The 16,332-nt window shown below is 51.6% G+C and overlaps 5 protein-coding genes across 5 annotated transcripts; 1 reads left to right on the top strand and 4 right to left on the bottom strand.

Moving 5' to 3' along the window:
* Positions 1–96: 96 nt before the first annotated feature.
* STEHIDRAFT_127180 (ribosomal protein S28e) lies at positions 97–784 on the bottom strand (the record flags this gene model as incomplete). The annotated part of the gene is made up of 4 exons (XM_007298741.1): positions 97–109; positions 182–330; positions 397–438; positions 782–784. The coding sequence occupies 4 exons, from the start codon at positions 782–784 to the stop codon at positions 97–99; spliced, it is 207 nt and encodes a 68-aa protein (XP_007298803.1).
* Positions 785–1,044: 260 nt separating this feature from the next.
* STEHIDRAFT_143737 (uncharacterized protein) lies at positions 1,045–8,964 on the bottom strand (the record flags this gene model as incomplete). Its single annotated transcript, XM_007298742.1, has 13 exons — positions 1,045–1,343; positions 1,397–1,551; positions 1,617–1,778; positions 1,830–1,920; positions 1,973–2,119; positions 2,174–2,277; positions 2,334–2,504; positions 2,561–2,781; positions 2,844–4,231; positions 4,290–7,332; positions 7,392–8,130; positions 8,189–8,293; positions 8,346–8,964. 13 exons carry the CDS (start codon positions 8,962–8,964, stop codon positions 1,263–1,265), a joined length of 7,026 nt encoding a protein of 2,341 aa, XP_007298804.1. The 3' UTR covers positions 1,045–1,262.
* Positions 8,965–9,605: 641 nt separating this feature from the next.
* Positions 9,606–11,644, top strand: STEHIDRAFT_46280 (PCI-domain-containing protein; the record flags this gene model as incomplete). The annotated part of the gene is made up of 11 exons (XM_007297920.1): positions 9,606–9,650; positions 9,706–9,790; positions 9,841–9,919; positions 9,998–10,247; positions 10,310–10,384; positions 10,450–10,587; positions 10,648–10,747; positions 10,809–10,965; positions 11,023–11,114; positions 11,167–11,413; positions 11,473–11,644. 11 exons carry the CDS (start codon positions 9,606–9,608, stop codon positions 11,642–11,644), a joined length of 1,440 nt encoding a protein of 479 aa, XP_007297982.1.
* A 164-nt stretch (positions 11,645–11,808) lies between these two features.
* On the bottom strand, positions 11,809–12,420 carry STEHIDRAFT_46055 (uncharacterized protein; the record flags this gene model as incomplete). The annotated part of the gene is made up of 1 exon (XM_007297893.1): positions 11,809–12,420. The coding sequence occupies one exon, from the start codon at positions 12,418–12,420 to the stop codon at positions 11,809–11,811; it is 612 nt and encodes a 203-aa protein (XP_007297955.1).
* A 190-nt stretch (positions 12,421–12,610) lies between these two features.
* STEHIDRAFT_89298 (Rsm22-domain-containing protein) lies at positions 12,611–16,232 on the bottom strand. The gene is made up of 12 exons (XM_007298218.1): positions 15,800–16,232; positions 15,459–15,744; positions 15,251–15,399; positions 15,013–15,197; positions 14,821–14,961; positions 14,291–14,768; positions 13,691–14,227; positions 13,501–13,624; positions 13,224–13,445; positions 12,938–13,153; positions 12,698–12,880; positions 12,611–12,635 (listed from the first exon to the last, which is right to left on the bottom strand). The coding sequence occupies exons 1-7, from the start codon at positions 16,191–16,193 to the stop codon at positions 13,896–13,898; spliced, it is 1,965 nt and encodes a 654-aa protein (XP_007298280.1). The 5' UTR covers positions 16,194–16,232; the 3' UTR covers positions 12,611–12,635; positions 12,698–12,880; positions 12,938–13,153; positions 13,224–13,445; positions 13,501–13,624; positions 13,691–13,895.
* Between the last annotated feature and the right edge of the window lie 100 nt (positions 16,233–16,332).

Consider the following 16,332-nt stretch of genomic DNA (forward strand, 5'->3'; position numbering starts at 1 on the left):
GATTGGCATGACCATGACCATACAACATGCGATGCAGAGCGAGACGGAAAAGATGAGGGATCATAATGCAAAAGACACGGCGAATCGAGGATGGTTTTAACGGAGACGACTGTAACGGCACAGTATGAATATATTAGAACCTCGAAAATCCTATCTATACAAAGGAGATAAAAGCACGCACCGAGCCTCACGCTCACTCTCCAGGAGAGCCAAGATGTCCTCCTCTCGGACGGGACCCTTCACGTTTCGGATGATTGTCCGTGTAGTATCGTCCAAGAACTCGACTCGGACTTGAGTGACACCACCACGGGATCCAGTCCTGCCGAGGACCTATTCACAAGAGTACGGTCAGAAATTGTGGCTCAGGTGAAATTGTACGAGTCGAGAGGATGTGACCTTGATGACACGGGCGAGCTTGACTGGTGCTTTTGACGAATCCTACATCTAACAGTCAGACAGTCATACAACGAGCAATATAACGCCGTGCTCACCATTTTGTGCTGGAGGGTGAGGCCGACGTGTCTTGCGGGGTCGAGGTTTTGTTGAGGGTCGTGGTCGCGGAAAAACAAGGTTTGCACGATAAGGTTCATGAAATTACAGCTCCGCTTCGCAAGCTACCGGCTCTCGCCACATTTGTGCCACATGCAGCCTCTGTCAGAATTGTATGTCTCTAAGCTGTTTAACCTTCTCTTTTTTAACCTTCTCTTTTGCATCTCATATAAGTACACCTGATGCACTGAATTTAATCTGTTGTTTATTGCGGTATTTTACCCATGCTTGCCATAGCGTCATATGTCAATGGGGTTTCATGCGAGGTGCCAATACGAGGTGTCACCCGCATCTCACAAACTTTCTTACCTCCTGACGATCGAATAATCTATCACAGTATGTATCCTCAGAATATGGTGTCACCTTCCAACATCAGAAAAAATACAATCAAAACAATTATTCTAGTCCACATTACACTCTGATCGTACAGGAGGCTCCTAGCATTCGGTATCCCGGACGAGCCTCTAATGAAATTGCGGGTATCTTATAATACATGTTAACGGGAGTCATAAGGTGTAAGTCCGTGGTTGTGAATGAGCATGAGAGGAAGAGAAATCATAGTCGTCCAGGAAACATTATAGAGAAAATAGCAGGATCGAGAGCGGTTCGCCGGAGAAATGTTGTGCTCTACTGTACACATTCAGATTGCCAGAGTATACATCATTGATCGTGAAAAGTCATACCATCCAGGAGATGGGTGGTCATCGTGAAGTTTACCAATCGGGCCACAACTCGAGGAGGGTATTTCCCTCTTCCTCGGGAGCATCCTTCAGCTTCGTCCATCGATCGGGGACCTAGAAATGGTTTGAGTTAGCTTTCTCTCAAATCCAAAAGAGGATGGACGTACAAGTGGAAAATATCGCTCCATAGCACTCGTGAATCTCTGCCTGTACTGTTTTGGAGTGACGATAGTTGGTTCACCTTTGCCTGCACCGCCGAGGAAGGCTGATTCCTTCACCCAGCTTTCAAGCTTCTTATCCCAAGTATACGTCCTCACGTAATCTTGAGCCACGCAAAAACGGTGTTCAAAGCTGTACGAAATTCTGAAGCTGGAAAGTAGAACTTACCAACAATACCAACAACAAGTTCATTCCTCTCGCTATCAACGCCGACTACGAGCGAATAGTCCATGACATTGATGTCGGCAAGGAATTTACTATCGTTATAGAGAGCACCTCGAAGAATACGCTTGGAATGCTCGCGAAGATAAAATGGAGCGAGATGAGCAGCTAATCCATACGATCAGCTATGGAAAATGAAGTCGATACGGGAAAACATACACTGGACCAAGTTCTCATCGAGAAGGACCTCATTCTCTCGCCCAGTGGATTGGACATGTCGATTACGAGTAGAGCCTTTAAGGTCATAGATCTGATGGGTATGGATGTCAATACAGCTCTCGCATGAGTAGAATGTGTCTTACTTTCGAGTACCGCCTGTCGTAAAACAGATTCTCCATGACTAACAGGTTCATCTGGGTAGGTCTTGCTCGCCCTTGTCCCCTGTCCTTGCCGTTCTTCCCGAAGGTGATCTTGTAGCAACCGAAGACCTTCGCGAGAAGTGTGGGACGCTACAGCCGATGAATTAGCCTAAAGGCATATTATTCGAATATGAGACGACATACATTGGCAGACACTGCGGAGGACATGTAGTCGAAGTATGCAGGCGCAAAAGTCTCCATGGTTTGTAGCTCTGCCCTGGACATCTCTTTCGCAATGAAGCGATCGTCTATGAACCCTGGTGTGTCAGATGGAAGGACCGGGAAGCAAGGGCAATACACATACCCCGAGTCTTCAAGAATGCGGAACCCGACTTTCCACCACTCGCGTTCCACTTCACGCACCGCGCCAAAGATTCAATCATGCTCTTCTCGCAGTCGTAAGTCCTTCGAAGAGCATCAAATTGTTCAGGGTAGAGAACCGTGCAGCTAATGGTAAGACCACCACTTTCGAAGGCTGTCACGACATGATTAAAATCATAACACAGCTTCTACTATTGGGGGACTACTCACTGATTGCCCAAGGTGATTTCGAAGATGGAACACGAAGTTCCTCCGTAGGATTGGCACCATCGGTCGATTCGACGTTGACTACGCCCCATGTAGATGTAGACTCCGCAATAGAGCGGTCGTCAGGCATGAAGGCTTCACCGCTTTCGTTCATAAGCTTGGGTTCTTTCGCATGTCGCTTTTCGGCACGAGACTTGGCCAACATGTCACGGTATTGCGGGGAACTGGCAAAGACGAAGACAGAGATCAGAATCACTGATAGAAAATTGTGTGAATCGGAACTCACTTCAGTGCGAGGGCGATGATGGATGTCGGTTCGTCAGTCCGTACAACCATCGAAGAGTCTCGGAAAATATGCTCCGGATCGGCCATAGGATCATCGCCCTCCAACTCGCCCCGAGCACGAGGATGTGGCAAATGCTGAGGCCAGAGATTCGTGAATGCTTTCAAAATCGAGTTCCGTTCCTGCCCAGGCCCTAGCTCGAAGTCAGATGGCGGAGGCAAGGATTGTTCTTTGTAGTGCGGGAAGATGGACGACAGCAATGGTGAAGCCGGGACCGACATGGCCATCTCGCGATCCCTGGGAGCACTCGACGGTTCTCCAGGCGGTTTGCTGGGTCCAGGATCGGGCTCTGCTTGCGACGGCCCAGATGGCTGGGAACCGTCGGGCTGGTTTAAGTCAGAGACGTGAGGCTCAGACCCGATATTGACTTCAGGAAGTGTTGCAGAAGCCTCCGGGGAAGTCTTGGTCGAAGAGTCGGGAGATGTCGCCTCTGAAGGCTTCTGGCCCTCATCTTCATCGCCGCCTTCGTCGTCAGCTTCGCTCGAGGAATCAGAGCTCTCCGACTCATCCTTTATCGCATCTTTCACGCTGTCAAGAATCTCTACCCGCGCACGAGCAGAGGCAACTGGACGTGCTCGGCGTCCACGAATGACCGCATAACGTCGATTCGCACGTTCGTTATCTCGATTCATGCGCTCGAAATGCTTTGCGATGTTGGAGACCTTGCCACCTGGTGTTACTGGTGCGCGTCTGAAAGTCGATTTCTGGCCAGAGCTCGAAGTCGGACGAGACGGTGTCTTCTCCTTTGTAGCACTACGAGTCGAAGGCTTCGTCCGTGGTGGTTTCGAGGGTCCTGCTACAGCCAGGAACGGACGAACGCCAGGAGGCGGACTTGTCCTTCCATTGCGCAGAATAGATACAGGTGCGTCCGATTTCACCGCCGTGAGAGTGGAGCGCTTTTCGGGCGAGGGCTGGCGAGAAGGGTCTTGCGATTCGAACGACGAAGGAACGGGCACGGGGATCTTGCTCGAGTTGCTTCCGTACGATGACTGTCGAACATGTCTCCGAGAGTGCGTAAGATAGCGTGGTGCGATGTTGGCGGCGTAACCGGATTCAAAGTCAGACGTAGAACCTTTCCTGACAGGTGCGTGACGGATCCTGCTTCGTACGATACGCGATTGTAAGTGCGACGTGGTGCTCTCCTGATCGCTATCGGCGGCTTGGGTCACAGGAGAGAGTGCGGTCTTCGCCAGCTCCTCCATACCCTGCGAAGGTAGAAAGTCCTGGTATTTCTTGACAAGCTCGGCGACGCTTGGCTGTTGTACGGGACGTCGCGGTAGCCTAGAGCCACCCCTGGATGGGCGTTCAGTTGTCACTGCTTGTTCACCGTCCTGCCACGTATAGAAAACACATAAGTTAGGTGTTATGGCTGAGTATCGTATCACATACCGAAGTGATGGCACCAACAGAGGATGCCAACCCAGCCTTGGTTGCACCGATAGTCGAATCACTTTCTGGGTCAGAACGAGGGAGTCCTTCAACCGAGCTAGAGAGGTGTTCTTCTGTTCCGGATGCCTGAGTCCCGGGCGAGTCTGCACTAGACTCCTTCAATGAATCGAGAGCCATACTGTCCCCACGACGAGACGCGTTGCTTTCCGCCTCTGTTTCCGACATCTCTGACGCCTCTGAGGCGGAGGTGAACGACTCTCCCGTAGTTCTCCTGCTCAATGTCGGCTCGTCTGCTTCAGACACGCTAGACGAAGGCATATGTAGATTGTTTTCCAGCGCTGACAGCTCGTATCGCCTAGGCCACATCGCTCGCACCGATCCAAATGCCGAAGTACGGCGTTTGTCGGTGGACGGTCCCTTCGGTTTCGGAAGCCTATCGAAATCCGCCTGCCAGGCCACGATCTTGTCCTGGCGAAACGAGCGAACCTGATTCAATATCAAGGTGTCCGTTGGGGCAGACTCGGTATAGATTTGGTTGATGAGACGAGCGACCTGCGCTTTCTCCATCTCTGCTCGGTTGATCAGCTGGTTGATGTCCGCGGTGAGCTTCGTGTCCGCCTCTTCGTCTCCAGTCGCAGCGTCGATGTTGATCAGCTTCAGGTCGTCGATGAGGGCTGTATACCAGAGCGTGCTACGGGTCATGAGACGCTCGTAATCCTGGTTCTTGAGCTGCAGCTGGGTTTCGGGGCGGACGCGAATACGCATCGGCGGGTAGATGATCTCGTGGAGAGTGATAGGGTCGGCTTGGAAGCGTACGGTCATGCCTCTTGTGGCGAAGAACCTTACATGATGCTGGTAGATATTATGCTGACACCCCGCACCATGTACCAGTTGCACGTCGGCAGGGTAGAAGTGAAGTTCCAAGAATTTGGCGAACGAGTATCGCTGCATTTCTTCCGAGACGGGAATGAATGGCGTCGCACAACCGCATATACGACAGGCACTCCATGTGGTAATGAGCTCTGGGGCAGGCGTACTGCCACGTCCAATAATCTGGCCATCCCACGGTTCCGTAGCCACGAAGATGCGGCTCTCATTGTGGACGTAGACTTTGCAATGGCGAGCGAGTGGCTCATTGCATGCTTTTCCCGCACAGGTCGGCTTCTTGGGATCCAGCGACCAAACGAGCTGATCCGCTACCCGGGCCTCGATGAACTGGGCCAAAGTCAGGTCGTTGTCGCCGTAGTACGTGATGTACTGTAGCTTGGGTGGGACGCAAGCGGCGTGAAGACCATACTCCTCGGTGGGAAGAGTGAACTCCCACAGACTGATGCACTGGTACTTTTCGACTATGAAATCGTCCTGATTCTTGCGCAAATACCACTGCCAAACCCGCTGCTGCTCCTGGTGTTGCCACTGGACATGACTAAACTCGCTCTGAAGCGCAATGTCCGCCGCGGAGAGAAGGGGAATCGGCTGGACTTCCATGACTTGAGGGGTGGCTACAGGACCAGGGGAGAGCCCCAAGCTGGAAAGAAGGCTAGTTTGGGACGCGGAGGGAAGGGCCTTGTAGTCGAAATATCCTGGTTCGCTCGAACGGGTGACGGCGATTGGGGTATTGTTGTCCATAGGCTCCGGGGTTGCTGAGAGTTCAGGAATGGTAAGAGCTTCGATTTGAGCGTGGAGGTCTTGCTGAGGATCGAGTTCAGGGCTTTGTGGCTCATAGGTGGCGGGTGTAACAGTAATCTCGTGTTGATGGAGAGGAGAGGGTGTCAAGGTGATCTCCTGTTGGTGGATAGGAGTATGCGTTTCTTCCCGTCGCACAACTTCGTCTTCCCAGGCTCGTTTGGCGCGTATGAGCTCGTTATCAAGCTCCTTCATACGACGAATGGGTTGGGGTGGCAAGAAACGTAGAGTGGCGGATACGGAGATGAAAGTGGTAAGGTAGGGATCGAGGGATTGCTGTATACGACGAGACAGGCGGAGCTGCTCTGCGTCCTCGTTCGGCAAGTCATCTTCGTGATCATCATCTGACGAAGCGGCGGTCACCGTAGTCTGAGTACATTCGGGAATGTGGGAGGCGATGGGCCCCGGCGTCATTTGCTCTGCGAAGGGGTTGCTGAACGGTGCGATGGCCTGCGAGTCGCTAGTGATAGGATTGTAAGAAGCGGGGACTGCATCGGCACTCAAAGCCGGTAATGTGATGATCGAGTCCTTCCACAGATGCGTCTCGAGCTTGAGATTACGGACGATGAAAGTCAGGAAGCGAGTGACCTTCTTGATCCGCCGAAGTGTATCGATGTCGCCCCCTCGAAGGACTATGGTGCATCCCATCTCTCGATTACAACCTTCGAATCGCATGTATGTCTTCCGTTGACCTGGAATCAGAGGATGGTCGAACGTCTGGATACGATAACGGGAGCAGTGTCCAAGGTGTGGCTCAAGTGCAAGCTTGTCGATGGAAGAGAACACGTCTCCTTGTGTCATGCGAGAAACGAACTGTACGGCAGACGGTTTGACGGTGCGTGCGACGGCAATGTTGTACTTGGCCAACGCGTCAAGAGCGAGTCTAGATACCGACTTCTCCACGAGCACTACATGGGGTCGAAGCGCGGCTATTCGACTTGCGAGATTTCCAAGGTATTCCTTCTCCTGGCGGACGATCTGGGCGAAATGAAGGTACTGGCCTTCGACACGGTTGAACTCTAAGGGGAAGGTGACGAGCATAACTCGGGGGTTCCGTTGGAGACGTGACATGCTCTTGTGCGCCACATTCTTCGTGATGACGGCGCCATCGACGTACTCGGAGTCTCTGGGAGAACCACCGGGGATCTTCTTGATCTTGACGTATCGGCGAACATCCATGTCTGCCCCTTGACGTTGGGGATGAGCGGTGAATGTGAGCTCGCGGGCGATTCGAAGAGCCAATTTCAGTAGCGTGTCCTCCCATTCGCGAACGTTGGGGATCTCTTCCCTAGTGAGCATTTGTCGTACCATGAGTCGGAGGTGGAACATAGACAGAAGATTCAGTTCTTGAGCATAACTAAAATAAAATTGATCAGGATTGTTTCCTTTGTGATACAATGAGGTGCAGAAACTTACGCCGTGCTCTCCCGTCTGGTCCGCCATCCTGGCTCCCCCATGAGAGCCGTATCCATAAGACGACTCTGTGCACGACTTCGAATGAACGGACTGGCAGCTTCGAAATCAGCATAGGAGTTAAAACGCGATCGGACGAGACTCTGAGGTCTAGGACTGTCAGGACCGTTATCCGCCGAACTCGGAAACTGGATCGAACTCGTAGCGCCATCGCTGGAGACGGGCACAGTTACCGGGAAGTCAACGGGCGTTTTGGATCCAGGAGCGATAGGCAGATGGTCGTGACTGTAAGTGTCCGTGAGCGTGTCGACGTCCTTCTCTTCATCTCGTCGAAAAGGGGCTATCGCTTTACGCGCAAAACCCCAACTGCTATCATCACGAGAGATCTCGATTGGAGTGATCGGCCGTGAGCCAAGGCCACTCTCGTCTGAGCCTGATATACGACGTGTCTCTGCGATGGAGAAGAGGTTGAATGGTTCGTCTGTGCGACCGAAAAGCTGGGATGCCGCGAAGGGGGATTGCGAATGATGTGCCAAGCTGAGAGAGAGGGAATCCGGACCCATTTGATGAGCTGCGAAGGGAGAAGTGGCGCTGGAGATGACCGAGCGCCTGTCATCGTCGTCGTCGTCTTCCACCTTGGCTAGTTTCTCCAGGCAGAGATTACAAACGCGAATCAGGCCTTCGTGTCCAAAACGAGATCCCTTGATGACATTAGAGGCGCAGCGTGAGCAGAAGATCTGACCTGCATGAAACTGTATATGAGAATCTATGCGGAGTGGGCGGATATGGGCGCGACCTACCACAAATCCGACAATGATGCTTTCTCCGCCAGGTTGTGAATATGCTTTTGCAATCATAGCATTCCTTGCAGGTTTCATCGTCCATCCAGTAATCACGGGATAAGCCTAAGAGCGGTCAGCACATTCTCATAATGGAGAGATGGTACGAATATCTCGCCTTCGCCTCTAATTCTCCTAATAACTTTGGATACCGACGCGGAGCGTTTGAGACTGGTACTGGTTCTGATACTCCTGGCATCGTCTTGGATAGGGAAGCCAGGTATCGCAGTGCCGTAGGTACCATCCTGAAGTTCTGTGATGGGGGAATTCATACCGCCACGAGATGGCGGGCGGTCATAATCACTGTACGATGGCGTCTCCGACACCACAGGAGTCAAGGACAGCAAAGCGGGCGCCGGGTTGGATGGGATCATGTTCAGTGTTGGTCGTCTGTCTGAAGTAGGGCGTGATGAAGGATATGACGGTGTATTCTGAACGAGTCCCCCATTGGAAGGCCTACGACGTTCAATTGCGGTACCGTTCGGGGGAATGGCAGCAGGACTAGTAGATCCTGAAGCGGCAGCGACTGCTGAGGATAAAGGGCCAGACAGCGTATTTCTCATTTTGGAGAAAAGAGAGGACATAAGAGCATACGATGACTGATCATTTTCATCTTCCTCTGAAAATGGATTGAAGGAGGTCAGGCTCGCTATTTCGTCCGTTGCTTTGATGCTACGGGATCGTGAGGAGGGAATACTGGCAGAGCTTGGTGGGCTACCAACCCTGACGGCTTCCATCTCGCTAGCTGAATATCGTCCGTAGGCAGGAGCAGCGTCAGTGGGTGAAGGGGATACTCATACACAGAATCAAGCACGAAAGATTAGAACGAGCCAGCCGAAAGCAGATGGGAGCTGAATTAGATGCAGCTGAGCCACTTCTAAATGACGCTCAGCCCACGTGCGCCCCGCTTATTCAAATTCATGAACCTCCGTTCAAATTCAGGCCGCCTTGGTTACTCAGATGCTCTGAAAAATCACGGTATATGAAGACGACTATGACGCGGTGTACTTTATTCTGGGAATATTTTACTCAGAAATTACATGTTCCTCGATATCTCCGAGCGACCGGCAGGACTTGGGCAAGACGCGACGGAGGAAGACGCGTCTTGACGCGCCGATGTCTCGGACGTCGGTTTGCTGCACGCGCGTTCATGATAATGGTTTCACGCGCCGTGCTCTTCTCTCATTCAACGACTACACCCCCACATCTGAAGCCTTTTCCTCTCTTCGAGGCACATACGCGTGTATTTCCAGCAGCTTCTCGTTTATCGCAGATGTTCGTGAACAAGATCATCCATGATCTCACTTTGCCCCTGTCGTCCCTTGTGCTTACGCCACTCACTACAGCCTACACAACACACCTTTGAACTCACACCACCATGGATGACGACGATGCCGATTACATGCAGGGAAGCGATGATGAGGTCTGTACTTAAACTTACTGAAGGTATTGTAGTACTCCATTCACGTTCTATCTAGGACTACGGCTTCGACTACTCGGACGGAGATGAGGGAGATGAGGGAGGCAGCGCTGATGTCGAGAACATGTACTACACCGCTAAGTGTAGGTATCTTCGCTCTGTAATAGACTATACGGGCTTATCTCTCTTACAGCGAAGAAGGAGGACGAACCAGAACAAGCGTTGAAAGAGTTCCGAGCGATAGTGGAGAAGGAGGAAGAGAAAGGCGACTGGTGCGCTGTGGTCATTTCTATCATTTATATCCCATTACTTATCGCTCGACATTATGGATAATACGTTTGTGTATTTAGGGGTTTCAAGGCACTAAAACAATCCACCAAACTCCTCTTCCTCGGCCTTCGAAGACCAGAAGAAGCCCTCAAATCCTACATCCAACTTCTCACCTACACCAAATCTGCCGTCACTCGAAACTATGCCGAGAAGACGATCAATGGAATTTTGGATTATGTTGGTGGCGGAAAGGGAGGCAAGGTCGAGGTGGATGTGTTGGAGAAATTCTATCAGGTCACGAAGGATGCGTTAACGGAGGCTAAGAATGACGTTCGCCTGTTTCCTATTTCTCAATTTCGCGCTCAAGTGTTGATTCACTCACTTCGGTACAGCGACTGTCAGTGAAAACGAATCTGAAGCTCGCGAAGCTATGGCTTGATCGAAAGGAGTACAACCGGTTGTCGAAGGTCACTCTCTGCTCGCCACTCGTTCTGTGAATCCCAGTCTGATACGGTAGCATCCTTTTCCTCAGCTCATCCAGGAACTGTATGACGCCACAGGAACTGGTACAGATGGCGAAGAGCAGTCGCAGAAGGGGACACAACTGCTCGAAATCTATGCTCTGGAGATTCAGATGCACAACGAGACGAGAAATTACAAGAAGCTCAAGGTTCGGGCTTCTCGTCCGACCTCTTGATGAACAATCTCTCACGCAGTCCACAATTTGTAGGAAATCTACAATGCCTCGAATAGTGTACGCTCAGCCATCCCGCACCCACGGATCATGGGCATCATCAAGGAGTGTGGCGGTAAGATGTGGATGGGCGAGCGTAAGTCTACATCTCAACTCCATTTGATCGACACAGAGGATCAAACATGCTGTTCAATCAGGCCAGTGGAACAAAGCCAGCGAAGACTTCTTTGAATCGTTCCGCAACTACGATGAGGCGGGATCGCCGCAGCGCATTCAGGTCCTGAAGTACCTCGTGCTCGCGAATATGCTTACGGGAAGTGAGGTTAATCCCTTTGACAGTCAAGAGACTAAACCGTAGGTGCCGATCTCGAATTTGGTTCAACATCACATTGACGACATATCTCACTATAGGTACAAGAGTGATCCACAAATAACAGCCATGACCGACCTTGTGGATGCCTATCAACGACGTGAGGTGCATGCCGCAGAGAAGATCCTGCGAGGTACGGGCTTTCTTCTTGTCACAAAGTGGACTCCAGCTAAAAGCATGACCAGACAACCGCTCAACCATCATGGACGACAGTTTCATCCGGTCGTATATCGGAGAGCTTCTCCGTAGTCTGCGTACACAGTATCTCATAGACCTCATCAAGCCTTATTCGCGTCTAGAGTTGTCCTTCCTCGCTCGGCAACTCAACGTAGAGAAAGACGAGGTCGAGGAACTGTTGATTGAACTCATCCTCGAGGGCAAGGTGGAAGGGAAGATTGACCAAGTCGCCATGCGACTTGAACTTGACCGGAAGTTTGTACCCCTCTTGTCCTCATTTTATTCCGTCCTGGCTTACCGAAGCTGGTTCATAGGCAAACTCTCGAGAAAAGACGATACGGCGCTTTGGACAAATGGACGGAGGCGCTCGAGTCTACCCATTCGGCTGTTATTGGGAAGAATACCCCGAGCATGGCAAGGGCGATGGAATATTCAGAGCATATGGGCTTCCCTGGGCCAATGGCAGCCAACTTTGACCGATTCTGAGTTGCGGTTGTTTTGTTGTCGTATTTGCGAATGTTTTCATGACCTTTGCAAGCCATGTATGATGTGTGATGAATAAACGGAGCAGTTTCTCGCATGGGAGTGATGAGGTAGTAAATCCTGGTAATAGGCGAGGAGAAGTATTCTTTACGAGAGATGAATCAGGTTTACACATCACAACAAACAGTGACAGAGGAAAGATACGCACATGAGCGTCGCTTCATCACATTCGGCACAAACTCATAGTTCCAGCCGTCCCTCGAAGGCGTATCAGACGGCACCCTCAACTCCCTTGGGAACAACCCCGGTGGCCTCGCCTCCAACGCCATCTTATCCCTCCCTTTCGCACTCCTCAACGCCTCCATTTCCTCCTGCGTCCGCACCCTCGGATCCACATGCTTATTCGCCTGCTGAAACAGATGCGGATCAATCTTCTCCAACTCGTCCATCGCCCTCTTCATATGCTCGTACTTCCTCTGCATCTCCGCGTTTCTCTTCTGGCGCAGGTGCCGTTTATGGAGTGCCCAAGCACGTTCAATGGTCTCGTGTGCTTGTTTGGAGGGTATTGCGATCTGGAGAGCGCGTCCGACGTCGGGACGCCAGGTGCCCGTGGGGGTGGGTTTGCTGCGAATGTTTGGGGGGTAGAGTGCGCGACGGATGGATTCCTTGAGGGGATCGGCGTTAGCCTCTCGGCCACCTGCCTTGGCGTACCGAACAGAGCTCTGCGCGACGCGAAGAGGAAATTTCGAGCTGCTCGCTTTGAGCAGCGATGAGGCCATGGCTGTTCGCGGTCTGAGTGAAGGACGCACGAAAGAACAAGTCGGGCTGGACGCGGAGCAGCTTACATAAAGAATTCATTGCAAATTCCACCTCCGGTCGCGTTTCGCGAACAACTCGCGCTCACGACTTCGCCACTCACACATTCTCTGCCAAAATGTCTTCTCTCTCTTCACTCTATCGGCCATGTCTGCGCTCTGTCCTATCTCCGCAAGTGGTACGCATGCGCTATCGCAAATTTGGCTTCTGCGGCTTGACCAGAGTTTCGTCGTTATACAGAATCAAGTGCTAGCAAGGCAGTTTTCGCACAGTCATGTTCTGCAAGCACGACACTTCGTCAAGAAAAAGCCACTTTCGAAGGGTCAACTGGCTAATATCGCGCGGAAGAAGGCCTTGAAGAAAGGAAAGAGTATCTTTGACGCGGAGAAGATGACTCTAGCGGATGCTATCCACGTTCTTCGGGTGAGTATCCTTACATCTGACCTTCCTACTTTCTTAACGCTGTCCACAACTGTTCAGTCTGTCGAAGTAGCATCACCGAATGCAGCGTACGAGCTTACCGTCAAGACAGAGATGCCTCGAGGTGCTCCTATACCGAAGGGTCGTATAAGCTTCCCTAAAGAACCGAAACCGAGGACGAAGGACCGTATACTTGTCTTCGCCGAGGGTCGAGCCGCAGAAGAGGCCAAACGTGCAGGTGCCGATATTGTGGGAGGGCTCGAGCTCATTGACGGTGTACATTCATCTCTTCTCTTTCGCCGGAATTGATCCTGAGCGATATTTGTGTTGTGTTCGTCTTATATAGGTCATCAGCGGTCGTCATCAAGCCTCTCTCTTCCTCTGTACTCCAGACTTGCTTCGAGGGATCACCCCACGTCTAGGTCGTATTCTCGGTCCCCGTGGTCTCATGCCATCAGCGCGTCGCGGAACCGTGACACTCAACGTTGCTGGATATATCCGTTCACTCCAAGGTTCAACCCAATGGATTGGCGACAAGGCTGGAACCATCCGGACGGCCATTGGCAGGGTTAGTATTATTTCTGTGGTGCTCGTCTCAGTCTGCCTACTGACTGTTTTGGTAGATGGAGTTCTCTGTGGATGACGTGGCGAAGAATGTGCGCCATTTCTTGAAGGTCGTGAAGCAGGCCACAGGAAACGAGAGGAACGTCGAGGCCGAGAAGCTCAAATCCGGCCCAAGTACGATCCCAGGTATGTAAAAACTTCGGCTGTTCATGAAGGGTGTTGTCCATGCTAAGTTCACTTTTGTTCTATCAGTGAACCCAATCACGAAGGTCATCCTGAGCTCACGGCAAGGCCCTGGGATTTCGGTTAAAGACTTTTAGTATGGTACAGTATGCGGAGTAGGGATTGTAGAGCGATGATATAGCAGAGCGGTGATGCGATAAGTGTGAGACAAGCAAAGCAGGGTGCAAGGCGAAGTCCAGTCAAGCTAAGCGTAGCGAAAACTCATGAACGTCTACTCCCAAACATATTCATCCTCCGACTCGCCGCCACCCCCAACTCGCCGTCTCCTCTCCTTCCGGAAATCTTTGGCCTTCTGCTTGAGCTCGGCCGTGAGATGATCGTAACTCTTGGTAGAATCCCTCGTGATCTTTTTGCCCCGTTTGCCAATGTCTGCGCCTTTTGTGGGCGTCGTTCCGCCTGGCCGTTTGGCGCGAGTAGGTTGGTACCGGACTTGGGGTGTGTTTTTAGGCTCGTGAGGGAAGAGATCGCCCCATTCCGACTTGCGAGCGTCGTAGAAAGGCTGTTTGCCTTGCGACTTCGGTACAGTCATTCGAAGGATTTTCCCTATGTGAAAAGAGGCCTGGTCAACATTCGACGGCAAACGAGAAAAAGAGAATACATATTTACCTTCTGGCGCACAGGCATCCAAAATAATGTGGCCGCTCCGTTTAAGTGGGGCAAAAACTAATCGTGGCCAATGATACGCCTCCTGCCTCAGAGAGCTCTGCAGTGTTTCCGGATCCTCAGACACGAAGGTCTCCCGGGGTGTAGATTCCTCTTGTTCCAAAACCTCTTCGACGGGCTCAGTCGTACCCTGGCTCTCTACAAAGTCTTCATGGAGCTGTAGGACAGATAGAGGCTGTTTTGTATCCTGCTTCTCGAGCTCGCGCTTGCCGACCTCGCCGATCCGTCCTGACTTGGTACCGGGAACCTCTGGCCTTGGGCCTCGTCGAATGACGACATATGAGTAACCCATATCTTCAAAGCTGGACTTCGCGTGCTTGGTCTTGCGGACGAAATCAGGACGCTGGAGACGTTGTGAGAATCCACAGACGAGTCGAGTAGACTCAGCGTGATACAAAGGGCATTCTCCATCGTGAGGGCACTAGTGTGTAGGTGAGTGACCAGAGTCTGATAATAAGAGATGGGTAACCTACTGGAGCCACAACGTGGCAGCCTTGCAGATGAGAATCGTCGGCCTCCGGGTCTTCAAACTCTTTGCGCCCCATCTTCAGGAGTAGCTCTCTTGCTTCAGCGATGCTTTGAAAGCCAGGCAGAGTATCGTGGTCGATCAAGACCTATATTAACGTTCAAAACTACGGGATTTCGGACAAAATCAGATCACTTACAATTGTTTCGGCACCGCTTGTCCACATCTCTTTCACGAGAATCTTCCTCTGCTGATCGTTCGGAAGCGAAGATAGTAAAAAGGCACAGAAGGCGATGGTGTTTGCTCCTTCTGGCCGCGACATTTTGTCGTGCGTCTCGCTGAAAGCTTTTCGCCAAACCACGTTTATGGGAATTGAGCCAAGATCTAATGTTTTGAGAGTAAGCTGAGATAGGGACCATCATCACGATAACGCTTACTGTTTAACAGCCTCTTCCCGATAGATACAAGTCCCTCCCGCTTCTCGAAAGCAATGTAGGACATGAGCTTGGATTCCGCCATCTTTGGGTCTTCCCCTGATGGTGAAGCTTGTGAAACATTGCTCGTTTGGAAAGCATGTGCAGCGGCCCTGGTTACTTTGTCAATTCCCCGAAATTATGAAGGCCGCACAGTCAAACAGGGACCCACCATAGGCCACTTCCCGTTCCTGCGCCCCAGTCGTATATTTTGTGAAGCTCGAATTCTGGACCTAACCTTCTTCTTACATGGTCCAGAACGGTATAGATGGCTGAATAGTGTGCGGGCAACGCGACGGATGCAAAAGCGGTCCCGTCTCGCTCATGGTGTCTCGAAGCTTGCTTGTGGGACCTGTACCGGGTATCATACGTCGTATCCCATGCCCCGTTCTCCTTCTCCTCGTCCTGGTCGAAGAATAGCCTCCTTGCGTCAACATGCAGCATCTTTTTGTCCGATTCTATCTCGCACTATGAGACCCGTCACGCATCAATCTATCAACGAATGAGACGCACCATCAATCAGAGCAGAGATGGACTGCTGTAGTTCACGAGGTATGAGAACCATACCAAATGTCTGCCCACCGAACACGGCAGCTGGAGATCTTCGCGGTAGCCTGTGCTCTGAGTCTACTGCGACAAGATCTGACATCACATCCTCCTGTTCCTCCGGTGGATACTCCTCGAGCTCTCGTAGTTTTGGCATATCCTCCGGACGCGGATGAGTGTGGTGATAACGTGTCTTTTTGTTCAACAACGCCATGTCGACATCCTTAAGGAGAGCCTGAAAAGACGGGTCGATGTCCAGGGGTGCATTTGGCTGATGCGATGCTAGCGGAACAGAAGTCGAAAAGTGAGCAGCAGGGATTCGCATAACAGCACGAAGCGAGCCACATCGAGAGCGTAACATAATTCTAGCCGCTCAGATATTTCAAGAAGACCAGAATAATTGTGCTGTGAGCACAGACGAGATAGAAAGAAGACGAGGACTACGACAAGGGCGTTATGATTGGCAGTGGCCAAAGCTTGAAATAATGAACAAGGAACCG

This window comes from Stereum hirsutum (genome assembly GCF_000264905.1).
Source record: "Stereum hirsutum FP-91666 SS1 unplaced genomic scaffold STEHIscaffold_1, whole genome shotgun sequence".
NCBI lineage: Eukaryota > Fungi > Basidiomycota > Agaricomycetes > Russulales > Stereaceae > Stereum > Stereum hirsutum.

What these genes read in the sequence shown, in the direction of transcription:
- STEHIDRAFT_89298 (XM_007298218.1), bottom strand. Translation starts at nt 16,193, where the DNA reads ATGTTACGCTCTCGATGTGGCTCGCTTCGTGCTGTTATGCGAATCCCT. An exon ending in CATCTCTGCTCTGATTGATG is followed by an intron (nt 15,745 to 15,799) that starts GTGCGTCTCATT and finishes AGTGCGAGATAG; the next exon opens with AATCGGACAAAAAGATGCTG. An exon ending in GCTGCCACGTTGTGGCTCCA is followed by an intron (nt 14,769 to 14,820) that starts GTAGGTTACCCA and finishes CCTACACACTAG; the next exon opens with TGCCCTCACGATGGAGAATG.